This window comes from Terrapene carolina, unplaced genomic scaffold, assembly GCF_002925995.2.
Source record: "Terrapene carolina triunguis isolate 2854851 unplaced genomic scaffold, T_m_triunguis-2.0 Scaffold194, whole genome shotgun sequence".
NCBI classification, from domain to species: Eukaryota; Metazoa; Chordata; order Testudines; family Emydidae; genus Terrapene; species Terrapene triunguis.
Genome location: NW_020664545.1, coordinates 11,932,436 through 11,959,671, shown reverse-complemented (window position 1 = coordinate 11,959,671; position 27,236 = coordinate 11,932,436). Strand labels below are relative to the sequence as shown.

At 46.7% G+C, this 27,236-nt stretch overlaps 1 protein-coding gene across 10 annotated transcripts in view; it reads right to left on the bottom strand.

Moving 5' to 3' along the window:
- Nucleotides 1-27,236, bottom strand: part of TCF3 (transcription factor 3) — a 115,420-nt gene that overhangs the window by 27,429 nt on the left and 60,755 nt on the right. For 7 of the 10 annotated variants that reach the window (XM_024218393.2, XM_024218395.2, XM_024218397.2 and 4 more), the window contains exons 3-7: nt 25,398-25,471; nt 23,421-23,517; nt 10,189-10,256; nt 4,742-4,871; nt 2,633-2,682 (exon numbers count right to left, since the gene is read on the bottom strand). In XM_024218393.2, the coding sequence (XP_024074161.1) occupies nt 2,633-2,682; nt 4,742-4,871; nt 10,189-10,256; nt 23,421-23,517; nt 25,398-25,471 (419 nt within the window). The remainder of the gene's footprint in view (nt 1-2,632; nt 2,683-4,741; nt 4,872-10,188; nt 10,257-23,420; nt 23,518-25,397; nt 25,472-27,236) is intronic. The other 3 variants (XM_024218394.2, XM_024218401.2, XM_024218402.2) reach the window with 1 other exon arrangement.

Genomic DNA, 27,236 nt, shown 5'->3' with positions numbered 1-27,236 from the left:
GCATCCGAAGAAGTGGGTTGTAGCCCACGAAAGCTTATGCTCTAATAAATTTGTTAGTCTCTAAGGTGCCACAAGTACTCCTGTTCTTTTTGCGGATACAGACTAACACGGCTGCTACTCTGAAACCAAGATTAAAGTACTTTATTTTAATAAGATGTTTATTACCCTATTTACTTTGCACAGGGTCCAGTGATAACATGGAGCAGGCTCTTTTGCTGCATGTTTGCAGACGACCTCAGACGAGAAAGCTTCTTTGATCAGCTGCCCATTAGGAGGGCAAAGCCTCACTGGCCACATACTTAATTCTATGTATAGGTGCATATTTCTCTCTCCTGGAGAAACAGAGTTTTAGACCTCATGGAGGTCAAAAAACATTAAGGGGGAGGAGGGGGAGGTAGGGCAGCGAAGAGACAGCAGACACTCCCTCACCCCTAGATCAGGGAAATAATTCGCTATGAAAAAGTGAAGCTAAATTCGCTTTAGCAGCCTGCCCTGAAAGAGAAGAGCGTGTGCACACACACGACTTCTAGCCATTTATGTTCCACTGGTCCCTTGCCACTGCAATTCAGGGGCTGCTGCCCTTTGCTAAGCATTACATAACCCTCCATCTTTCCTCCAGGGATGCAGAACAGAATGGTTATATTATTCCTAGTAAATTCCATCCTTCTCTCCCTTAGCTGGGTGGGAAGGAGAGGGTAGTTTCTCCTACAACAGTGGCGTGCTGTTTACAGAGCTGCATGCACATTCACCCCAGCTTGCTGTTGTGCTGGCTCAGAATTTATTATTATTTTTTAAAGGCAGAAGAGGGGGGTTACCATCCAGTTTGGCTCTAGTACCAGAGAGCAACTCTGTGTCTGGCCCAGCAGTCAAGCAGAATGATCCCATGCAGTGAGACTACAATCTCTTTGGGCCTGACTCATCTCGGAGCGCAGGGTCTGTTTCAACAGCAGCGCGAGTTTTCCAAAGCGATTAGGAATTCTGGGTGCCATGCTAGAGACATGGTAAAGGGGCCTGGTTTTCAGGAAGTGTTGAACACCCATCCTCTGGAAACCAGGCCCCTTCAAATTAGACCCCCCTTGGCCTCCACAATCACTAGTCCCTCCTTTGAAAACTGAAGCCAATAACTGTAACCAGCAGGGTTAAGTGGCCATCTGCTAAGGAGCAATGCTTTTCTCATCTGCTACCTTCAATGAACGCTCTGGGAGCTAACCCAAATTCAGCTGCTCCGAGTTCCACCTGGACCTGAAGGGACAGCATGAATGCAGATTCAGTTTGAACAGGGCAACATAAAATGCACAAAAGGGGATGCTTATTGCAGCTAAGCTAGGGCACAGCCAGCAATAAGCAGCCCTTCAAGTGTCCTTCATTTTGGGGGTCGGCATTGGTTAGTCCCAAACTTCTCTATTCCAAACCAATTGTGTGTCCTGCTCGACTTTCACTGTAGAAAACGATTTACTTCAGAAACACAGAACCATGAAACCGAGGTTACCGAGGGTGCTTTACACTACAGGAAGGAATACCCCAGCGCTTTTACGTTCCCTGTACGGAGTGAGCGAGTATGTCCATCCCATTTGTTTTGAGTCTCTGGGCCCATGCAGTCTGAGCAGAACTGAAGGCACATTGCACACACCCAGAGTAGAGCACAAGTCTTCCACCTCCACTTTCGCCTGAAGTTTGCAATCCATCCACACACAGGCAGTCAAGCAAAAGCGAGAGCATGGAATGCAGCTTTGCTCTTTGGCGCTTCTGGCCAATGCAAAGCGGCTCTGCTCCCATCTGTGAGAGACCCCTCCAGTCCATTCCAATTAACTCTCCTGGAGATTCCATTACTTCCAGCCATAAAGACACTGTTCAGTTTATTCCCCCATAACTGCCACAGAAGTATGGCTAGCGTATTCCTACAGGCTGCTCGGCTTTCTTATAAAACAACACAGGCATTCCTGCACACCTGGACCGGCCCCAGCTGCTTGCCCATGTTACAACTGGTTTGGTTTCCCTTTTGGAATGAAATCCAACCGTGTGGAATATCACATTTCATAGGGGCATTCGCGACATAACGTCAAATAGACAAGAGCCAAGAAATTCAGGGCTATAACCGATATGCTGTCCTTTTATTGCGCAGGTGGTGCTGGGGAGAAGGCGGCTCTGCAGTAAATACCTAACAAGCTAGGGCTTCAGACCCGGGCCTTCTCCTTCCGTCTCCTCCCCTTCCCGCCCTGCTATCCAGGTGGCACTACCAAGAGCTATTCTGCACACGAAGTGTTACACTCACTTCTCTCAGGTTACTAGGTTATGGCCCCATGCATCTGTACAAAACTTGGTCTTACCAATGTCTTCCCATTTCTCTCACATGCTAAACTGTAGCCAGTAAAACTCTTCCCTACCCCACAAAAATAGACGACACTTGGATCAATGGTGACCAAATCTGTAGGGACAATAATTTACCGCTGCAGTAGGGAATATAGTTAAAATGAAATTTAGAGGCTACCGGTCCATACTAAAACTGTTGGAGATGGGGAGGCTTAAATCAACTTGAAAGATCCAACCTGAAGATGTAATGGAGCTTAGATTCTGCATTAAATAGAACTAGATGGAATATCTGGAGAGCAAATTTCCGTGCAGTGCTGCTTACCGACGAGGGCAGTCCTGGAGGCACCTTCCGAACCTTTTTCGGTTGTCCATCTGGTATGGAAAAAATAAAATAAATAAGAACGGAGGATATGAAACCACTTTTGAAAGGGTAAGTTACAGGCTGGCTGCTGACACTATTGGGATATGAAGCCCCACTGAGTGTTGGAAGCTAGTCACAAAGTCTGGCTAAGTAAAGCCACCAATGATAGAAGACACAGCATTAATTGCACATCTTTGATTACAACTCCTCGGTAATGCTGTACAACAGGAAACTGATTTGGGACATTGCAACATGCTAGGTCTCAGGTCGGACTGCTCCTGTTTTCTGCTTGTTCTCTTTACAGCAGCATTCTCCTGGGAGAAATGGACCTGAGAACATTAAAATAGCCCCACTTTATCTGCTGCTGTGACAACAGGGACTCACTTATCCCAGGATAAAAGGCCCTGCATAATCTCCTGACTTTTGGAAAGGGTGCCAATAGGTTCATTAAAGAGAGTTTGGGAGAAGAAGGGAAAAGAATCAAACCATGCAATGTTTGGCTCACCCTGCAACCTGAACACAAGCAAGCTCATCAATCATTTGCTCCTTAAAAAGTAATGTGCTTAGCAAAGTGCACTGTGATAGGATGTCAGGCTCTAGGACTTTACCCAGAGATGGAGGGCTGCTGTACTGACTCACTCATGAAGACAGAAGAGGTGGGTCTCAGATCCAAATCAGGGGGATAAACAGTGTAGCGTCTTTAAGGCAAGAGATGGGGTACAGTGGGAAGGGGCATTTTCAGGGGAAACACCCTAGAAGCAGCCAGCTCAAATGGAAGCTCAGGCTAAGGGTTTATGGATTTTCCTGTTAAGAATTAAGGCTAATCCTAGTTTGAGGTGAGAGTTTTAGACACTAAATGCAACATGTTTGCTGTGCTGAGAGTAGGGTGAGGGACGGTGCCCATTCATACATATTCTAGCTTAGGAGAAGAATTCATAACACAGAACCACTCAATCCATTTAAACGGTGGATCTGAAAACCTGAAACAGTGAAATTCTTACGAAATTAATTAAGCTTTGAATATCAAAGCGGATACCCTCACCTGCATTCCCCTTTCTAAAAATAACTGGAAAAAACGGCATGTAGTGTTACATCGCATCTGGCTCCATTTGCAGTGCAAAGACCAAAATAGCAGCAATAAAACAATTTCAGATGGGGTGGGGTGTGACCAGATAACATCAGCACTGGAGCATGAGAGCTTGTCTACACTTGAAAGTTAAATTCACACCCTAACTTAATCCTCATTAAAGCACAATAGCTGTTCCTGAGTAACTCCATGTGTGGATACATTTACTCCAGAATAAGAGCACTTTGTTCCAGTTTAGTTTAAATCATGTTGGATTGAGCTTAAACATTCTTATTCCAGAATAAGAGTCCACATCTGGAGTTACTCAGGAACAACTCCCTGTGTAGACAAGACCTTAGAGGCCAAAGGCACAACTTGGTGCCTTCAAACTCCTCAGGTAGATGACTCTCTGATAATCAGGACTTTGTGCTGCTTACCGTATTACTTATGTTGTTACTATATTACTCTTGGCAGCCAATGTTCACTGGGGGTAGCTTTTATATAAAGGGCACTTGAGCAGAGGCAATAGTATTATAGGTTAGAGGGGCACTCTCACATGGCAGCCAAGATTTTCAGATGTGACTAGTGATTTTGAGAGCCCAACTGGAGACATCTTACAGGGTCCTGATCTTCAGAAAGTGTTGAGCACCTGCCCACTAGAAAACTGTCTCAGGCTGGGCAACCAAAATCACTAGTCACTTTACAATCTTGGCGGATATTTGCCAGCAGAGTGGAGGAAATCACACATCGCTAAGATGCTACATAACCCAGTCTGGCAATGAATTTTTCAAATGTTTGCCAGATCCACATCTATGTAACCCTGCAGCATTCGTGCATGGATCTCTGAGAACATGGACCTACCTTCTATATCATGAATGGTATCAAGCCAGTAGAGCGTTTCAGTGGCCACAGTCAATTTAAAGTACAAATCAAGAGAAGGCATCCTAGTCTCATTACCTCACAATCAGCACTGCTGCACCAGAGGGACATCCACTGTGACTTACCTATGTTGCTGTCAGCACCTCTCCTACGAGGGTTGTTTGGGTAAGAATAATACTGAGACCCTCCCTTCACCCCTGTAGGGGAAAGTGTGGTTGGACTTGCAATTCCCATTTCACTGGGCAGGAAACCAGCCTGCAAATAAGAAGACACACAAACCCTTCCATGTAATTATGCTGTAAAACCATCACAGTCATTGAGACAGAACAGAAGCTGCCTTGAGCACCTCAAACTAAAATCAAACCAACGGGCCATAAAAAAAAAAAAAAAAAGGCAAAAACAAATAAGCCATCCAAAAAAAGGAACTCTAGTCACATTTACCAAAGATGCCTGAACTCCAAGCTCTAAATCTGCACCCAATTATTTGTGGGTGCAAAATTACAGGTGCAATTAACTGAGCACAAATGACAGAACCTAGATGTCTACCTAATTTGCAGTCAATTGACTGCATCTACGACCGATTGTGGGTGATGGCGCAGAGTCGTATAAGAGAAAGGACAGTTTTGCAGTTTAAGGCATTGCACTGCGACTGCTAAGCAGATTCACCAGGACAGCAATAGTGGCAGAGCTCACAGAGATGGGGTATCCACGTTGTTATCAGTGTGTTGTCTAACCCAGCTCAGAACTGGTCTAGGAGACACCATGGTTTAAAAAAAAAAAAAAAGCTGCTCCTGCATTGAAGGAGAGAAATGCTCCTGGCAACAAAAGTGGTTGACAGCAGCAATACTGGTGCTGCAGGTCCTCTGACAATAGCCACTGCAGAAGCCCAAAGTGGAAGATTTCCCAAGCAGCTTAGTACAGAAAGGCTACTGAGTCTAAGGACAAGAGGAAGGATGGTCTTGTGGTCAACAGCACTCAGGACTTGGGCTGGTACCTTGGTCCACCACGGACTCCCTGTGCCTCAGTCCCCCCTCCATAAACTGAGGATAACAACCCTTCCTTTTATCTGCCTTGTCTATTTAGACTGTAGGCTCTTCAGGGCAGGGACTGTCTCTGACGATCCATACATACAGCCCCCAGCACAATGGGGCTCCGATCTCAGATGGGGCCTCTCGGTGCTACTAGAATGTGAATAATTATGACAGCCTTTCAGAATGCTGAACTGTTGACTCCTACCCTGCTCGGTTTCAGTTGTTTACTCTGCAGAGTAGTTAACCCCTGGTTAAATGCCTTTTAGCTCTTTAGGCTACCAATGACTTATTTTACTTAGGAAATTCCATTAGAACCAAAAGTTCTTCCCCACCCCACCATTCATCCCAATTTACAACCTGAAGCCAGAATTTTCAGACATGACCCATGGATTTTGGGTGCTTGATGGGGCACACGCATTAAAGGGGCCTGATTTTCAGCTAGCGCTGAGCGCCCATCCCACTGGAAATCAGGCTCCTGTAAGGCATTTCAAGCGGAGCGTCTTCTGAAGACATGACTGGGAGCTGAAGCAACAAAAATTCAGGCTAGAAAGAAGATGCAACTTTGAACAGTATGTGGATTTTAACAACTGGAAAAACTGACCTGGTGGATTCCCCATCACGTGAAGTCTTTACATCAAGACTGACTCACACTCTCTCAATCTCTCTCTCTCTCTCTAAAAAAATGCTTTAACTCAAACACAAGCCATGGGAGGGATGCAGGAATGATTGGGTGAGTTTCCCTGGCCTACGGTATGCAAGTGGTCAGAATGGTTCCTTCTGGCCTTAAAGATAATTCTAATGAAGGCCCAAGATTTGCTGATTACACCATCATTTCTGTGGTAGCAGATGATGAGAGTGAACTTCACTGCTCACTAAGGCCGGGGGGGGGATAAAACGGGAGAGGTTTGTGCTTTTAAAATAGTATTTTGGTTTGGTTTGATGTAAGCAGAAAGCGTTTGCTGTGACTAATCTGCACCACAAATACCTATACTGCTTCAGCCTGTTTCTTGCCTCCCAGCTGATGAAAGGCCAATGGATGCAAGCTCCCTCTCAAGCCCCACAATCCACTTCACAAGCAGCTGGAGGTTTCACAGATTGTAAACAGAGTTTAGCAGGAGAGATTTACGTTGGGAGCTTTTCAAAATAAAACGCCTGCCTTGAACAGGAGCTGTGTTGGCACAGGGTGATTATTGCCACTCAATAATAATATCCGGCTCTTCCATATCACTTTTCATCTCCCAATCTACAAAGGAGTTAGGTACCAATACCCCCATGTGATAGATGGGAAAACAGAAATGCAGAGAGAGAGAGAGAGAGAGAGAGAGAGAGAGAGAGAGAGAGAGAGGGACTTGCCCAAGGTCACCCAGAAAGCCGGTGGCAGAATCAGGATCAGAACCTAGGTGCGCCAGTGCCTTATCCATTCTGCCATACTGCATCTCCGGGAGCACTGCTGGTGGGGAGTTTTCACAAACAGCATCAGTGCAGTCTGAAGCGATGATTAACCCAAATGCCAGCCTACCCGACGCTGTAGCAGAACAGTCTGTTGGGTTGGGTTTGTTTTTTAAAATAATTCTCTCAGCCTCTCCTTCTCTGCTGAACATTAGTAAGGAAATTCAACCCCCTCTTTTTTCCTTGTTAAAGAAAGAGAAAACTCCTCTTCTGTTTAGACAAACTGACCTTGGAAGCTGTGCAGAACAGCGCAAACCCAGCATTCCCTACACACAGTACGAGTTTCACAAACCAAAGTGCCTTTGCATGTTCAAAAGGGGGAAGCCCGTGCGTAGCACTCAGTAGGGAGCGAATTTAGTGGGTTGTTTTATTTAGCTTAGGAGAAAGGTTTACTATATTTATTTGGAAATTTAGGGGGATGGAAGAGGGCCTAGAAATAATAAAAGCTTATTCCCTGTGCATCTTCTGAGGCTGCTAAATAGCAATAAAGGAGGATTTCAAGCTTTTCTGAAACTGGGAAAAATGTTTATAGCTGGCTATTGAAAAAAGACTGCTCTGAAATCAGTCTCCTCAGAAAGGAGGTTTGGGGGAAGATCATGTATTCACAGCTGGTAAAAAAATTCTTGCAATCTGTTCCACTGGTCATATTACCTTTGTGTGAAAAGGCTACACACCACGGAGCCAAGGAAAGTGAAACCCTAAGCATCCCAGAGGAGATTACAAAGGGCTAGCGCCGCTAGTTGTTACTGTTTTGCTCCTTAAACAGGTAGTTCAATTGTTTTGGTAAAATAGTGCCCTGGTTTCTAGGTAGCTTCTGAGGGAATTAGTGAGTCTCCTTCCTTGCCCCTCCCCCGCCTAATCCCCTTCCCTGTACTGTTGCTGGGTAGTTAAGGGTTAAATGAAAGAGCGGCTTGGAGACCCCCTCCCCCCATCTGGAGCAGGCAGAGCTGGGTGGTTTAGAGAGGAATGTGCTCCTCTCTGAAGCTCCTTGTCCAGTCCCTCCGAGGACTGAGCCTACACAATACATCTGCTGTGCAACAATTCTCAGAAGCTTTAGAAGAGGCGCTAGCCGGCCCGCCAGGCAGGTTAGAAACTCAGCACAAACCAAATCAACAGTAACAACTGTTCCCAGACCAGCCGCTTGGCTCCTTGATGTTCAATTACAACAGAATTTTGGTGTCTATCCTCTATCACCCAGACCAGGAGAGTTTCAGCAAATGGTCTCCTCCTGTGGACTGCTATCTGATCTGAACCCATCCTCCCCCTCAACACTTCCAGGCTAGAGAGAGGCCTCCTCTGGATTGCAACACCATCCCTCCCACCCCCTTTCTGTTACCCTATATCCCCCCCCACCCATTCTCCTCCTCTCTCCCCTCCCCCCCAAATAAAACCTCAACAAAATCATAACATTAAAAAGCAAGGCCTGGCATCTGTCCCATTTTTATTTTAGCAGCTTCAGTGGTAAATTAAATCCACTCTGGCACAGCCAAACAGCACAGCTGTTTCAGCAAAGGAAACATCCTCAGTTCAGAGAAGAGGAAATTATGACAAATTTGTGTAAAATTAAAACACGGGTTTTATAAAAGAAGTTGCCCAGCCAACAGCCACTCAAGTGAATGCAATGGCCGGACTGTTTACACTGTAAAGCACTAGAGTGGTGACTCGGTGTTCACAAGGAGCAGCGTTAGTAATGCAGCTCTGAGCTGGGGGACTCGCTTCTTCCCCAAAGAGTTAACTTAGGGGGCTGGCAGCAAGAGGCCGGATAACTTGACTCAACTTAGCTCCAGCTAGATGGCCTCCCCCTATACAGAAGGATGTCAACAGGTCTCCCCTAAACTAGCATATGCTACGGCCCCGATCCTGCTGTAAGATCCACGTGAGCCAAGCACAGCCACACTGAGATTCCTGGTGCAGGGATCTACCTGTATGAACTGCACTTCAGGATTGGGGCCCATATTTCAGCTGGTTAGACAGATGCATGCTAGCTTTGTTTTCAAGCTAGCGGGCTAAAAATAGATAATGGGCGTTGCAGCACGGGTTAGCCCCCTGCACACTAGCCCCCCTGGCTCCTGGGTCTGGACTTGGGTGGCCTATGCCACCACTCATGGTGCAGTGTTCACACTGCTATTTTTAGCACGCTAGCTCCAACAGAGCTAGCACTTGTCAGTTGACACCAGTTGGGAGGCGCACTCCCAGTCGTAGCACAGAGATACTTCGAGCACCTTCCAGTTGTACATTGAGCAACGCGACTCCCGTCTGTCGTGTGCGGTTCATTCTCTCCCTCCCCAGGGAAAAACTGTGCATGCAGTATGGGGCTTTAAAGCAGGTCTTTCCCCCCCTCATTATGAGAGCAAGTTGCCCCTTTCTCTTGAAAGTTAGCAAATTATGTTGCTCTAATTTTTAGGCATTTAAAAAACCGTGAGTTTCACAATGGGACTTACTGAGCCGACCCTGGGTAAAAGGAAGACAGGAATGCAACAGGAAAACAGAGAAAAGCACTCAGCATTTAGGTTGAGATTTCCCAAGAGTCTGAAGAGATCTGCATACCAAACCCCACGTTAATTTTAATGGGAACTGGGTGCATAAACCCTTCGGCAGCTTCAGGGCTTTTCCACACAGCGTTACCCCACTTTAAAGGCGTCACTTTAAATTATTTTAGTTAAACCAGCGTAAAAGGCTGTGGGGGTGTTCAAAGCAACATAAAGAGGCTTTATATCAATTTAACTTAAGTCTGTTAGAAGCAGGTTTAAGCTAAATTGAAATAAGCCACTCAAACTAAAATAAGAGTCTACATAGGGTTTTGTATCAGTTTAACTAAACAGGTTTTAAAACTGATGTGGTGTAATTTGTGTGTATAGACAGGGCCTTAAACTCTCTCAACACTTCTGATTAAACCTCACACACAGAACTGAAACCAGAGCCGCTGGCTGAGATTTGAAAAAGCAGTCTCACTTAATTTTTATGGAAGATGAGTATCTAAATCCCCCAATTTACTTTGAAAAACTCAATCCTTATTTTTAAACTGTTTTCCCCCAAATTCATTCAGTTTTTTAAAAAATTAAAGCATTTTAATTGATTATGATGATTATTACCTGATTTAGTCCTGGCATCCCTGCATCTCTGCTGAACGTTGAGTAGGGAGGTCTTTCACCGCTCTTCCCTACAGGTGAAGGAAAACAAACAGCATTTTGTATAAATTTACAGAAGGGGCTGAACACACCTACAAAGCTGCATACACTCACTCTAGCTCACGCAGCCTTTGCTATTTGGGCACAAAGCCCATCTTTAAATTTTGGCTTCTCTTGCCCTTCATCAGGATGTCAACTGAAGCAGATAATAGTTTGCTGCAAAAACAGGAGATCTTTTACCTTCAAGAACAGCAGGGCTCAGTTGGTCCTTTTAAAAAAAATTGCAGTGATGCAGGGAACCGCTCGTGGCCATGGAAACTGACAGTTTCAGAATAGAGAGGGGGAAAAAAAACAAAAAACCCTCCAGACAAACTAAAAAAAGCTATCCAAATTTGGTGGAACCAGGGACAGAATAAACCAAAAGCTAAGCATGGCTGACCAACAGAATCTGCATGTATTTTTCCAAACAGCAGCAAAAATCATTTTGGTACGCTATCAGCGCAAGAATTTAATGTTGAATTCAAACTCATGGGGGGGAGGAAGGAGAGAGATTATTTTTTCCCCTTGGATATTAAAACCTCCAGAAATTGGAATGGTTTTTAAGTGGCAAGTATTTATCTGAGAATTCTGACTTCCCATTCAAACCTGAGGAACTGAGGCGTTCACAACTTCCATGCCTTGGGAGGAAATCCAGGGCCTTTCCTATCGCTGAAGGAGCCTGTTTGAAATTAAAAGCCTCTCTTTCTAGCCGATGATCACCGAGGGGATATGCCCTGGTAAAAAGGTTAATACCACCCTCCCTCCACCATCGAGTGAGGACTGGCAGCCTGCCTCGGGGGGAGCAATTAAAAATACAGCTGGCTGGGAAACGGGGTGTTGTTTCTCCCCCTCTCTGCAGAAAACTGTGTTTTCAGTGAAAAATTGAAATCAGAAATATTTCAGTTCTGAAATGCTGCTGTAGCACTGCATGGGCTGGACTCACTGGTCAGGTCACCGCTCTCCCAGGTCATCAGTGTCCCCTCTTGTCGAGGAGAGGCGGTGCATCATGGCAGTTTTATGGCCATAATGCTGACCAGGGAGTTTGGCCCATAGAGAATGGGAGCATGAGGCATCTGAAATGTAACTCCCACCAGGCAATAAGACTAACTGTGAGGTTTCAACCACATGGAGCTCCAGCCATGGGCCGTCAGAAGGAACTGAGGGGGGTTGGGGAAGCACAACATCCAACAGCCAGGAGAGGGGCCACAAGGCATGAGCGCCACCCCTCTGTGGGTACTGCTAGGCAAACGTCTCTGGCTCCCGTGCCCTGGGCACGCACTGATCTGAGTGGAATATGTGTCTACATCGACTCAAAGAAAAAATGTTGTGTTTTCATGTGTTTGTTTTTTAAACAAACAGCTGAAGTTTTCCATGGAAAACTGATTTTTTCCTTTAATTGAAAATCAGCTCTGACGGAAAGTTTTCAACCAGCCATAGGCACTGGTACGAGTGTCCCTAGGGAATGGGGGAGAGTGGGTGTCCCGCAAACCAAAACAAGCTCACCAAGCACTGTATCCCCTGGGTCTACACGACTCAAGAGGCAGCATCAGCAGGGAGTTGCTGAACACATTAAATTCTATATGTAGTCGTCATTCAGCCAAATCTCCCCTTTCCACTAAGGAGAGAACTCTCAAACTCTTTGGCAAAACCCCAACATTTCTGCTTACCAAGACATGCCCAATCTAGTTAGCGAATAGAAAAGCTCTGTTAGGATGCAGGCTGACACATGTGAAGTGGCGTAACTGGCTACACTGTAGCCTGGTGGAGAGTTAACATGATTAAAGACGCATCCTTTCCCCAGTTAACAGAGGATCTCTCTGTTGGGAGCAAACAGGGCGAGGAAGAGAACTCTCCCAATTTGTTTTTTCCCTTAAGGTGGGTAGAGGCCAATGTGTGTGTTCGGATGCTTCTCGAGACTGGCAGGTAGTGAGGACCAAGGAGGATGGTACTTGGTTTTGAAAAGCCAGAAGGTGGCTTATATGGCAGTCTCATTTTATGTGGAACCCCCATAGGTGTTAATGGTTTGCTCCCACCTCAGACAGCATCAGACTGACTGTATGAATCTTGAACCCACCCACATGCAGAAAAGGTCTGGGGGGGCTAGGAACAGCACCGCCCACCCAGCAACAGACACTCATCATGTCACTTCCAGCAGAGAGAGCATTCAACTTGGTCGCTGCGTTCTTCTCTGCAGGCCCTTGCCTCTGCACTGTGGCAGCATGTTATCACTTCTTCCAAAACAAGCGTCCAAGCCGCAGGTGTACTCAATGCACCTCACTGACAGCTAAGGACGGTAAAATACTCCAGCCCATGTTACTATTTTGTTCCACAGGCTTAAATGTTAAGTAAACAAAGGTCAAAATGTCACAGGGTGGATCTCTTAAATGACCTAATTTTTAAAAGAGCTTAAGAGCTATATTTGCTACAGACCCTGAAACTTTACAGAAATAACTCAACAGGTTGTGTCAGGCAGATCATGCTTAGTCCTAAATCAGAGGGGAACCAGGGTAATTCCAGAACGCTTTATCTGGTAAGCAACTGACAAGCTTCCCTCGCTGCAAATATATCGCTGTTTACATGTATCGCTTTGTTGGTTAAGTGACTTTTAAAGCATCCTTGGCAAGTATCAGGTAACGCTACGAACTTAAGGCAACAAATAGCACTAAAATCAAGTGTGCTGATGCACACAACGCATTATGAAATTATTGCGCACCAGATTAAAACTGCAATCTCTCTTTCAAACAATGTTACATTTCTGTCTGACACTCTCCAAAGCTTCAGAACATGCACATGCCTGTACGTTAACACACTAGGGCTGAAATTTCCACACTTAAATATTGCACTAGGAATCCCTTGCTCCTGTCCAGCAGCTACCTCAGATAATAAATACAGAGTATGGCTAGGTACTAGCAACCTATTCTATGCCATCAACAGGGAGGGATTTGGCAGCACAAAGGTGCACTGAAAAACAACAGACAGGTCAGCTTCAACACAGGCTTTCCTGGCTTTTGTGGATTCAAGTGACTCTCACGGTTTGAAAGCAACTTCGGTGGTTGAAAACGCTTCCGTTTTCAGTGAGACAGAAAAATAAAGCAACAACACTCTCGGGAAGCACAAGAGATTGTAGAGTCTAATGCTGTCAGCAATTAAGGCAATAAATCGGATTCCTGGGGAGGAAGGAGTGGGCGAGGATGTATGTTTGACAAAGTCTTCCTGATTTTAACAATATCTAGAGTTTTGAAATTCACCCCGTTCTATTGATGAGTTGTACAGAAAAAGCCAACATTTCCATGGGGACCACAGAAACAATGTATTGTTTCTGCTCTGGGCAATCAGTTCCCTCCTCCCCCCAAGGACCATGCCGAGTGCCCACAAAAAAACCCACCTCAACAAAAACAAGGACTAAAGCGTGTTTCAGTGGGGTACAGTTTATACCCTCAATCCCTACTCCCACCTCCTCCCAAAAAATTACACTTGGTTACAAAAACTCGACAGACAGTCCCCAGTGTTAAGAATCCTTGAAAAATATAGACGATGCTGGAAACAGATCCGCTAAATACTTTATTTTGAATTTTGCACATTTTTGCAAATTTTAGGAGGCAAAATTGAGATTGGGTAGGCAATGTAAATTGGGTGGGGTTGCACTGAGAAAAGAAGGATCAGTTGGAAGTGGGAACTGGATGCCTTAAATATTTCCAGCGACCTTAACTTCGGGGGCGGAGGGTGTTTGAAGTGGCAGAATTTTTTTAAATGGTGCAATTCTTCTAGGGGTGAGTCCCCTGAAGCTCAGCTGCCACAGTCACACTCTTTAAAAAGAGGCTATACATTTCTGTTTTTTGAAGGAAGGCCAAAAGTTTGAATCAGGCTGGTGTGTAAGGCCCACAGGAGGGGAGCCCCGCTCTGACAGATCGTACGGGACTCAAAACTATAGAGTTCCACCTCTGCAGACTTGGACAGGTCTATAGAGCGAGCATGCACGCATAGAGGAAGAAAGTGGTAGGGGGACAACACTCATGGGGTAGCAGGTAACGGAGGGAGAATTGGGAGACTTTTAGCCACATGGAAAGATTTTAAGTGCTTAAACGTTTTATACCTGGGAATGTCAAGTGGTTAAAGTTCTTAACATGGCGAAGGCTTGTCATTTCCCCATCCTTTATTTCTCCTCCAGCTCCCTGCACTCCCCTTCCACATTTCTCTTGAGCTCCTGCATACACACATGTGCACACATGCACGTGCTCACACAAGTCTGCCAGAGAGGGGTCTGCAGTACATTATTTTCACCTGTTTATAATAAGCAATTTCTCAATCAATTTCCTCCCCCCAAACTTGGCACACCCTTGCCCGAAGGACTACGTACATGCCTACTCTGAAATTAAAACGTAACACGGTGTGCATCAGCGCTCAGGTAACTTTGGCTTTTCAAAGACGCCCGCCAGACAGATTTTCATTCTCTGCTCGCAAACACAGTTGAGCAGATTCTCTCTTTAAAAAAAGCAACGTTTGAATTCACTTCTCGACAAGGACCGAGAACAGGAAGCTTCATTCCAGACGGACATCAGCAAACCCTGAAAATAAGGGCTTATGCTGAAAGTACCTTTGCAGGCATGTCATTAAGCAGGATACCGAGGGCCGAGCCATATCGTGCAGCAACTTTCACACACATACACCCCGGACATGCAGTGTCTCACATACAACAATGCAAGTGGGACGGCCAGTTTAAACGAACATGCCATTTCAGTGTTTCTGCCCCTGGACAAGCACAACTCAAGTGCATAGGAACAAGCCAAGTAAAGGCTATTTGCGTTTTCTGTGGACTTGCAGATGAGCCTCCCCAGCAAAGTGCAGGTGCTCACAGCCAGGGAACATCCTGCAGTTCTGCCAGGCCCCTGGGAGTTCACACATGGATGCCCTCAAATCACCCAGCCCCAGAAGCAAGCAGTACCGCCTCTTTCACTCCCTACCGCCCCATGCGTACTCCCCCCCCTTCCCCATCAAAATGAACACAGCAACCCACGACACCAAGCGCTGATGCAGCAAGATTGAAGGAATTAAAAAATATATCTGTTCCGACTCCAGTAATTCTATTAGAATTATTTCCTGCGGGGAGGGGAGGGGATGGGAGGGGAGGTAAAGCACAGGGAGTGATTAAAAAAAAAAAAGATGTTAAAAAAAAAAGTGGGAGTCGTCACACCCCCACGTCCATGGGTAGATTAAAACCATTGTCCAGGAAGAACGCAATTCACAATAGCTCACAATGCACACCCGATTAGAAACACTTCTCTGAAAAGAAGCTAATTACTAGAAATAATTACTAGAAAGAAATCTGTTATGCCTTATCAGTTTCCCTGCTGTTTAAACAATTTCCCCCACTCCCCCCTTCACTGAGGGTGAATGGTGAACAGAGCAACTGATTTCAAAGATTGCTTTTAAAAAAGCTCTCCCCCTCCCCCCCCCGGATTAGCAGGTTCAAGAACAAGAAGGGCCCTACCTACCAGTCCAGGATTCACACCCCGCCTCTGCCCCACAAGGGTCTGTAAATGGCAAAGGGAGAGGACTGGGCTGTGATTCCTTTTAAAGGATTGAAGGCCCCAATATTGGTCTTGTGCCATTTGTTTGCTTCTTTCCGATGGCCCAAAAGGGGTTCTCTTCCCGGATTTCCTCCCCTGTCCCTTTTATACATTAGAAATTCAGGCCTTGCCATCCATGTCGCTTTTCCTCCAAGGCAGACTCCAGAAGAGACAGGAGGCTGGAAACTCAAATGCGTGGAAGGGGTGAGGTAATTTTTGTTCAGCCAGTTTAATACGCACACTGCTCCTTTCAATGACGGAGTGAGAGTGCTCACCTGTGCGTGCCCTTGGATGCTCAAGAAGCCCTCTAGAAAACCAGGGAAGACCAGACACATCAGGAATCTTAAATCTGAAATGCTGCTCCAGTCAAATGACATGCAAATCCCTCTTTTGGAGCTATTATTTATTTGTGTTATAACACCTAAAGGCCTCACAAAGCACGGTCCCCATCTGTGTTAGGTGCCATACGTACACAGAGCGAGAGTCCCTGCCCCGGAGAGCTTACATTCTTAAGTAGACAAGACAGACAGCTCAAGCGTGGGAAGGGGAAGAGAGGTGCACGCAGACAGGGAAGAGATTTGCCTGAGATCACACAGCAGGTCAGCGACAGAACCCAGCCTCCCGATTCTCAGTCCAGTGCCCCATATCCACTCTACACCACCAGTGCTAAAGCAGAACACATTCTATTAGCATGCAGAACATTCTTCCCATTAGCCCAATAGGATTAAAGACTTTAGACTCATAGACTTTAAAGGTCAGAGGGGATCATCTAGTCTGACCTCCTGCACATTGTGGGCCACTGACCCTCATCTCCCCCTGTAACAGACCCCTAGCCTCTGGCTGAATTACTGAAGTCCTCAAATCTTAATTTAAAGACTTCAAGATACAGAGAATCCACCACTTACTCTAGTTCAAACCAGCAGGTGACCCGGTCCCCATGCTGCAGAGGAAGCTCCACTGAGCTGTTACAGATGAAAATCTTTTACGTCTTAGAAGGCAATACCCAGCGCTGGCAACTGCAAAGCTCACAAGTTTAGCACAAATCTTTACTTCTCCGCTCACGGCCAGCTTATAGAATGCGCTCTCTCCCTCCTTCCCTTTTTGGAGAATTATTATTAATCGTATGTGTTCCAGCAGCAGCTAGAGGGGCAAGCCAAGGTCAGATGCTGCACATGCCCATCGCAAGACAGTCCCTGCCCCACACAGCTAATCATCTAAATAGACAATGGGTAGAAGGGGGGACAGGCAGAGAGAGGGGAAGGTCATATGGCAGAACTGGGACTAGAACCCCCTCACCCCCGAATCAATCTGACCATGCTGCCCCTCAATGACATCGATCTGGGTGGCAAGGCTGGCGACAGTGAGTCTGGTAAAACTGGGGGAAGACGCTAGAGAGGCTCTTCGCCTGTTATGAAGGTAAAGTGGTGATAAGTTACACAACAAAGGTCCAAAGTTCTAAACTTCTCCTCAGATCATAGAATCATAGAATATCAGGGTTGGAAGAGACCTCAGGAGATCATCTAGTCCAACCCCCTGCTCAAAGCAGGACCAATCCCCAACTAAATCATCCCAGCCAGGGCTTTGTCAAGCCTGACCTTAAAAACCTCTAAGGAAGGAGATTCCACCACCTCCCTAGGTAACCCATTCCAGTGCTTCACCACCCTCCTAACATCCAACCTAAATCTCCCCCACTGCAACTTGAGACCATTACTCCTTGTTCTGTCATCTGGTACCACTGAGAACAGTCTACATCCATCCTCTTTGGAACCCCCTTTCGGGTAGTTGAAAGCAGCTATCAAATCCCCCCATTCTTCTCTTCTGCAGACTAACAATCCCAGTTCCCTCAGCCTCTCCTCATAAATCAACATAAATTCACAGATGAGGAAGCCACCAAGGCAACCGTTGCCACAATTCACGCTGGCGCGGAGGACGATGCCAACACCAGCTTTACGTTTTACGCAAGGTGTTTTCTGACTTTGTAGAGACTTTGACACAGCAACTCTTGGGACCTGGACTACTTCTGGCTGATCAGGCAACAGGGAAAAGGCACCTAAAGATGCCACTGACCTGTTTGTGCCTCAAGTGCTTCCCACACTCCAGACCCATTGGTAAGAAGTCCCATCTTGCAAACCTTTCAGGTATTAAATCTCTCCCGTTTTACACCAATATTTCACACTACTCAAGAGCACGATAGAGCAACACACCTCCTGGAGGCTACCAATGACCAAACATCCTCCATCATGCAGTCTCTCAATAGCCAGGCTGTAAGGGTTACACTGATAGACCCAATGCTGTAGCAGGCCTGGCCAAACTAGCGAAAACACAGATTAGCTGAGGAGCTCACGTTTTGTTTAACACATAGCTCTCTGGGCACCATGATTGCCTGCGTTAGCCTGGTCACACAAACAGTTCAGGGAACTCGAAACAATGGTAAGAAATGCACAAGGCGGGTTCATTCAGTGTTCAGAAAGGGCACCTACTGCCATGGCCTCTGGCATTTGGGGGAGGGATAGCTCAGTGGTTTGAGCATTGGCCTGCTAAACCCAGGGTTGTGCGTTCAATCCTTGAGGGGGGCCATTTAGGGATCTGGGGCAAAAATCTGTCTGGGGATTGGTCCTGCTTTGAGCAGGGGGTTGGACTAGATGACCTCCTGAGGTCCCTCCCAACCCTGATATTCTATGATTCTTCGTCTAGAGAAAGAGGACATGTGCTGTTGGGTGGCACTCCGACAATCCCACTCATTTGCCTTGGATGTAACAGATGAAGTTCCATCCACTGACATGGAGCCATTGCTTCCTGGAGCAGCTGCGATTCATGCAACCTCCCCCCCACACCAAACGTAGCTTTGTGTTGTAATGTCATGTCTTTCCAATGATGATTTTTCACAAAGCCATGTGATCTCCCTAACATGCATGTGCTGCACCATTTCTGTGAACAATCATCACTTCCTATTAACAGAGTGTCCATAACATACAGTCAAACCCTACTCGGTCAGTCTGTCCACTCCAGCTGGTCCACTGGTACTGGAACACATCAGCGAGAAAACTGGATTGACGTGCCCTGATACGCTGTCATGTAGCATCCGCCTTCTTCCACCAAAATGGCCATTTCCTCCTGCAGTATCTGAACCTCTCTTCACATCCTGGCTCACCTAGAACAGTTTGTCAGCAGCAGTCACTGCAAGAGTCTCTGGTGCAACCTGGGCCTGGGAGCGACTGACACGCATGACACCAAGGATCCTAACAGCTTGAGCGGAGACTGAATCGCAGCAGTCGTCGGTATTGCTGGAGCTGCAGAATGGAGTGTCACAAAACCTAATGCCTGCAGCGACCGCATCACAGGACACCAGGGCTGCATCCGAGAGCTTCCTCCCAGGAACCAACTCCAAACAGACTGCCATCCAGGTCTGCGGGATGGGCAAATCCTCCACTATTCCAAGGAAGGTGATCACTGCTCTACCCATCTTCATGCAGATGCTACAATGGATAATATGGCCAACATAGGTGCATGAATCAAACGAATTTTCAGGATCCCCTGGCTATGCAGCCCAAATATTGACAGAGCTCATGAAGTTTCCTGAAGCTCAGGCCGATGGGGTTCTCCAGCGCTGAATTCCTACAGGCTTGTAAGCCTGCCTAACGCTTTGTGTCAAGGTGCCTCCTGCCTCTCCATTTTTCTTTGGGGCAAGTAGAAAACTGAGCAGAAACGAAGAATATTTTTATTTATTTTTAAAAACAGCACTGGCTTGACTGCATTCCATCGCTAGCAGATGCACGCAAAACTGCTGGTCCCACTGTCAGATGCTTCAGTGGACAAGTTCGAAGCCTGTGGGGCAGCGATCTGCAGTTTGGGAAACCGCACGCACCCACAGAAAAATTGCAAGAGTTACCACTTCTTGCATCCACTTGTCCGTGGCAGAGGGGCTGCCCTATACCTTATGCCATGCAAACTGACAGCTGCCCACTGCCCAAACTCCACAATCCCTGAGGGGTCTCAGAAAGCAGAATTTGGAAGATGTTTATTTGTGGAGCATCCTGAGCCTAGATTCCCCCTATCCATCCCACCCAGTCTTGGAATTTCTAGCCCAGAATTTGCTCCTGTTGAAAGGAGAGTCTCTTTTAGAGCCCTCTGGCATTCCTGGAGGAAATAAAAAGATAGCAAGACTTTGGAATGGATTTCAACTGCACTCTTGGAAAAGAGACTGGAAGATGGCCAATTGGGAGGGTGATCTCACATCCTTCTCTGCTCTCTCTCCCCACATTGCTTGTATCATCCTATCTACACCCTTTCATCTTCTGCCCATCCGTGTTATTAGTAGAGCTGGTACATTTTTCATTCTAAGCTCTCCTCCCTGCTTCAACCCCATCCATAACACACACAAAATATCTTTTTTCAAACTGGAAACTTGTTCTTTTTAGTTTGCTGTGTTTTTGTTTTTAATTTTTTTATTATATATTTTAAACTTTCTAGTTTGCCACTGAAGCCAGAATCTGGAAAATTTAGATTTCAAAATTTCATTTTTTGTTTCTTCCACCTTCCCATGGCTGAATGCCATAGAATAATAGAATAAAGGATATCCAGGGCTTCCCCCACACACATTTTCCATTTCTCTCTTTTTTCTTCTTCGCCACTAACTTTTCAGAATTTTTTTTTTTGAGGGTGAGGGTGAGGGGGGAGCGGGGCGGAGGAGAAGAGAATTAAAAGGTGAAAAAACCCTGTCCCAGCACAGCCACCCTCCATCCTATCACATGCAGTGGCAAAAAGGAGGAACAAAATTTTGAATTTTTTGGGTAAAGTATTTCATGAATTTTTTTTTTTAATCATTTCAGTTTGGGAATGAAAATGACTTTGAAGTTTCAGATTTCCCCCCTCCCTTTCTAAACCAGTTCGCCCCCCCCCCCCCCCCCATTTCCAGTGATGCAGCCTCTGTCCCCAGTCACCAGCCTCCTAAGCTCCTGGAAGATTAGATCTTTTCACTGAACTGGGAGACCTGGATCAAGCCACAATCCTCAAGAGTCCTGTAACGTGCATCAATGACCTCTCATCGGGTGGACCCACTCTAAGAGTCTGTAGGGCTCTGGGTGCTACGGACAGACGTTCAGAGGGGATGCAAGCTCTGAGTGCTAGTGACAGCTAAAGGAGACTCCCATCAGCCCAGGTAGCAGAGGCCCAAGTAACATGAACGTAGGAGGCTGATTGGGTATGCAGTGGAACCAGGGGACTATCTGATGTGCTAGCAAAAAACCTGGAGTTCTGTCTTTAAGAGTAAGCCTATCTTTTGGGCAAAACATCTCACGGCTGCAGACATCTGGGGCTGAAACCTTCTTGTTCTTCCTCAAGGCAGCAGCTCCTATTCACCTGCTCCATGAGGAATCTTAGGAATTATGCCACCTTTAGCCAGAGGCAACCCTTGGAACAGAGTTTGGCTCTTGGACATAAAGGTAGTTTTCTTCCCCCAAACCTGAAGCATTTCACGCAGACTTCCCTGTTGTCATTAAAAAAACTCTACCTCTGCTTTTATTACATCCTCCAGGTCAGAAAGCAAGGAGCCACCTCCTCTGACCCAACAAGGAAATGGGTCACTCAGAGGTGCTCTTAGAACCATAGAATATTAGGGTTGGAAGAGACCTCAGGAGGTCATCTAGTCCAACCCCCTGCTCAAAGCAGGACCATCACCAACTAAATCTTCATTTCCTCCTCTGGATGGGACCCCGGAGACTTAACTTGGAAGTTCCCCTTTTGACCATGGTGTGGAAATAACCATCTGGAGATAGAGACTGGCTCTCCAGATAGCCTGGATCTGACAGCTTCCCTCTTCCACCACATACAGAGCAGGAGGAGGAAATTGGCCAACATTTGCTTCCTAGATCTATTAGGTCCTTCTCTTCCTCTTTCTACCTCGGTCTGGAGAAGGAGGAACCACTGATTTTAGCAGGGATTTTCTTTTAAAGAATACAGCTCCCCCTCCCCTTTCACTAAAGGCCACTGCCAGTAATAGCCTTCCTCCCCCACTCCCACCCAGACTCGCCTCAGCTGGCCACGTTAACGGGAGGGTTTTAACCACTGCTGCTAAGGGAAAGGAGGGGATGTCTAACCTGGATTCCTTCCCTAATGTAATTAGAAGCTCTCTAAGCCCTTCAGGATGGATATTTTCTGCTCTTAATCCCCCGAGTCTGAAGAGGTAAAGGGGTAAATTGTCACGCATGCTTCTTATGCCCAGTTGTGCGCAAATCACCGTCTCTGGGGAAAGAGGGGATGTGAGCATGAGCTAGCTTGGCAGCAGGAGCATGGAGCTTAAAGAGGCGTGGTCCCCTTACTGCTGCCTGACCCAGACGGTCGGAGAAGCACGAGGGAAAGAACTGGGTCCTCAGCAGAATTCAGCGAGTCTCTTGGCTCCTCTGGAGACAGAGCAGGAGATAGAGCGAGGGGACCTCACACGCCAAATGGGGGCAAGGGGGCCAGGTTAGAGGAGTGCAGAGCACTTGCCACACAGGCGAGACTAGCTAATCCCCTATCGTCTCCACTATCTGGTGGCCCTGCAGGTCACACCTGCCAAACAGGACCCCTGTGGAAAAAAGCTCCTTCAAACAAAATGAACTTCCCTTCTAGGAGTGCGCATAGCAACATTTGGGGGAGTAAGAAGTAGGAGAAGAACATCCATGTTGGATATCAATGCCCCGTGGTCAACCGGAGGGGCCAGTGTTGAGCAATATACATGGCGCTTCTTTCCTTCCAGGCTGTCTGAGCATCCTGCACTCTGGACAGCATGTCAAGAAAGACCGGGAACAAAACCAGGCTCTCTCACACACCAACACTACTAGGTCGCACTACAGCCCCCGCGCAAAGCATGAGACTCCAGGCTGGTCACTTCAAGCCCAGAGTGGAAACGGGCGTGAAAGCAAGGTCTTTTGAGCCATGGTGCAGGTTAGGAAAAATGTCACAATGTGGCGTGGGGGGGCAGGAGAGCAGAAAACAGCTACCAGCTCTTGTATGCAGTCACATCTCATTGTCTAATGCAGATTTACAGCTCCAGATGTGCGCTTACCCCTCTGCCTAGGAAAAGGATCCTTATCAGGCCCCATGCCATTGTGTTCTGACTTCAACGACTCACCAGAGAGCACACCACCAGCTTGGTTTAATGGACCAGGGCTCTGAAAAATGGGGTTCTGTTCCTGGCTCTTTGATCTTGGGCAAACCCCTTCTCCTCTCTTAGATGGTTTCCCTTCCCATCCTCTCTCTGTCTGGGCTATTTAGATTGTAAGCTCTTCAGAGCAGAGACTCTCTTACTATGTGTCTGTGCAGCACCTGGCACAACTGGGCCCTGATCTCTGCTGGGGACTCTAGATGCTACTGTGATAGATCAAAAAAACACCACCACCATGTAAAATACAAAGGCCCTTGTGCATCCATAAAACATTGACAGAGCTCCTGGATAGCAGCTCATTCAGCTGCAGGTTTGACAACAGCAACTTTGGGTGACGTTTGGGTGGACTATTATGGTCTGTGCAAACACTCTTGGTTCGGTTTTTAACTTCACCTGCATTACGTAGGTTGACAGCCTTGCTCAGAGGTACAGCACGCAGTACTTACCTACTAGTCCAGATCCCAGGAATGGTGATGAAGATATGCTGTTGTGAGATGATAGGTCCCGGTGTTCTCCATAATGGGCGCCTTCACCATAGCCCTGCTAATGTAACACAAAACAGGAATAACTGTACATGGGAGATTGTCACAGGGACGTTATGGTTTATTTTATTTTTTCAATGGATGAGTGGGGAGTAGAGAACTCCCAGGGCAAGGCCTGCGACTGGGCACTCCCCCAGCTAGCATGGGTCTCAATCAAAAGCACCAGTCACATCAGTTGTGCCACCTGAAAGCTTGCTTGAGCAAAATCCAGAGCCGATTCTTTTTATGTAACTTGGGTTTAAATATAAAGAAGGACCCAAACCACAACATTTGGCTCTGGATTTCAAACTACTTCCCTCTTTGCCCCCAAACACACAGAGTTCAGAGGTGTCTGCACTGGAGAGTTTTAGCCTGGTTCATCCTAGAAAGGGGACAGCAGCGACATGGGGAGCCAAACTCCAGACCTCAAAAGGATTCAGTCCAACATCCACCCCCAGCTACGGGCGAAAGGAGGAGGAGAGTAACGCACTGGCTTCTCCATCTCTCTTCCTCACACGTCTCAGCACCCAGCGACAGCAGGAGGCCCCAGCAGTGCTTCCAGAGCAGGGAGCTGGTTTGGGGAAGAGCCACAAAACCAGCTCCCTGCAGAGAAACAAAACGCTCTTCCACCCTGGCAGCTCCCACCCAACTCACCCCCGTCCTGACGGAACTCGGCACTTGACAAGCAACGTGTGAGCAATTCCTCCTGTTCCGAGGAGGAACGGGCCATAGAATTCACCCAGCCCACCCCTCCCCAAAGCCATAAGGGGCGAGGGTGGGGGGAAGAGGGGAGGTCTATAAAAATGAGAAACGACGTGGTGCCTGTTTCATCGCTGACCTAAGGGAAGGGAACGGTGCCATTGTGAAAACGAATCACATAAACCCATTAAAACATGAGCATCTGTCAAAAAAACACCATTTCAATTAAGTTAATGTCTTTTCTCTCTTCCCCTCCTCGGGCCCCAGTTATATGCTGTCACAGCCTCAATTCCTTCCCTGCAAAACACTTCCAATTCTCTTCCTCCCGCCTCCCGTTGCTTTCCATTCCCTCCCTGAGAGCTCGTGTCAATCTGCTGGGCTGTAACCCGCTCTCTTACACAGGCACCTCCAATACCTCTGGGATGAGACTCATCACGGGCATTGATAAAGCTGGGAGACGGTACAGAAGCTCAATGTGTTCTGGCGGCAGCAGATCCCACACCCAGACTGACCACAGAGTCTGGTTCCAGAGCCAGGCTACTCCAAATGGGCTGGGGGTGTTCTGGTTGGACACCTGGCACCATCACCTGTCAAGTCTAGCTGCTGTTTTAGGTGCCTTATTATTACATTCCCATTTCAGCCTTCCTCCTCCATCATGTGGGGTAGGTAAGAGGATGAGCAAGTTAGAGTGCCAAGGTACAATCGTAGTAATCCATGCTAGATGCCTAGCTAAAAATGCTCGACTCAGAGCCAAAGGGACAGTCCTGCTCTCCCCACTCAGCCATCAGGAACTACTGCTTTCCCCCAACTTAAAATGCAAGTCCAAGCATGGGTGAGGAAGTGCGGGGTTGTCTGGACAAGCCAAGTCAACACTGATCCAGGTGCAGTCTAAACTACACTACACTTTTCAAGCAGGGAGAAGGTTTGCAAGAAAGCTGCCACAACATTTGCCCAGGCCGGGAGGGCCTTACGGGTATGTTGCTGTCAAGTAATAAAAAGAGAGAAACCTTCTCTCATCCAGCACCACTGCAGAGTGACTGCAGGAGTGACCTATCTGAGGGGGTTAGCTGAGGCTCTATCACAAGAATTACAAGAAAAACGTTTGCAGGTTAAAACCGACTGGGCACAAACACACACTGAGAAGCCATCATAAAGACCCTGTTTATTTTTGTTTTAAGGTCTCTGTTTACGCTTCATCCTTACCCTTCCTTGGTCAAATGTGGAGCTGTTTTGATCTCCTGCACCCCAGGAACCTGATCCCGGTCTTTCATCCAAACCTACCAAAAAACAGGAAGAACAAAGGTTACTTTTACTTTATCAGCAAACCCTCAAAGGTGTCCTCTCAAAATTAACTCTTCCTTCTACAAACAAAACAATATTTTTATTAATAAACCATTTCCACTCGTCGTGACCGACCCTCTCCCCGAACCTCCCCATTTCAGCTGAGAGCTGAAAGCTTATTTAGTGAGCTTCAAAGCAAGCCCTACGTCGTTTGTATACATGTTCCAGAACCCGCGATGGTGGTAGGGGTGGGAAGGGGAAGTGTTTTTTTTAACTTTGCATGATTGAAGAGATAGCTTGTAAATCTGGTCTTCCTAGAGGTCAACATTTAAGAGGACTACAAATTAAAAATCTTAATGCAGGTGCCCCCTTGCTCCCAAATGGTCTAATTTATGTCAATGCGAAGAACTGTATGTCAACTCAACAACTGCACTTGAAACTGTTCGCTCACAGGGCCAAATTCTGCTCTCTTTTATACTTGTACAGATCTAGGAATAACTCTACTACCTTCAGCCCAGTTAACCTAGATTTGCACCAGCCTAAATGAGACCATCACTTGAGCTGTTGGTGTGCACTGTCCTAGACACAACCTCACCCTTTGCATTTTCATGCCTGTTTGAGTGAAACTTTACTTTCACCCCAGGGGGGCATAAAGCTGTGTCCCTGGCCCATGAGCAGCACCTGAACACAAAAGGTTTGGTCAGAACATTCTGTAGTCGAATTAAGCACGAGGATCCTTTGCAAATAGAATTAAGCCTCAAGCTTCCCCCTCTGAATCCCCCTCCAAAAAACAAACACCTAACATAACTTATTGGTGACTGTGTAGGTAATAAACTCCAAACAGAAAGTTTTACCAGTTATACAGCAGGCACTGCCCCTTGTGTGCACACTCATGAGAGCACTTTTTCAGTTTTGCTATAACCCCTTCCAAGTAGTTTGAATCCAAGCTACTTATCCTGGTATAACCCCATGGTGGCCACTCCTATTCCAGTGCAACTATAGTGGCTTAAATCCACACCAAAGGTTACAAACACAAAACTCCTGTCCTGCGGAGACAAGGCCTTTAACCGATTTCAATACGCTTTATTGGCCGTACAGGCCTAATTCTCCAGCGGTTAATGCCAACTATGGGCAATGCTAGGCTCACACTCCAAGAACTATGCTGCTGAAAATGATGGTTGGTAAACCTGGAAATGCCACAAAAGACACACAAGACAGAGGCCACTTTTCATTTAAATGGAGGCTTGTGTTGGTTCACTTATTGAAAGATCATTGGTTAGTTTAGGAAAGCTGATCTCTTGGAGTGGGTGGGACTGTGGCTGGGGTTCCCATCAAGATAGGCAGCTAACGCCAGGGCTTTGAGAGTCAGCTAGATTCAGAGATAAAATGCCCCTGCTTTTGTCCAAAGGCTGCATCCATGTTTTACAAGGCAGTACGCATTCTATATGGTACTGGGTCAATTCAATAGTTTATGAACTTCACAACTGTAGAGCTGAGATTTTCAAAGTAGTCTAACAAATTTAGGTGCCCAAATTACACTGAATTTCAGTGGGAGTTGGTACTGGGGTGGGGGTGGGGAAGAGATTTTCACTAAGATTTAGAAGCGCTAGCCTCAGACTCTCAAAACAGTTGTGCTTCTAAACTCCCAGTTTCCTTTGAAAATCCCAGTCTAGCTGCGTACACAATTAAAAAAAAATTGTATACATACATACACACACACACACACACACACACACACACACACACACACACACACACACA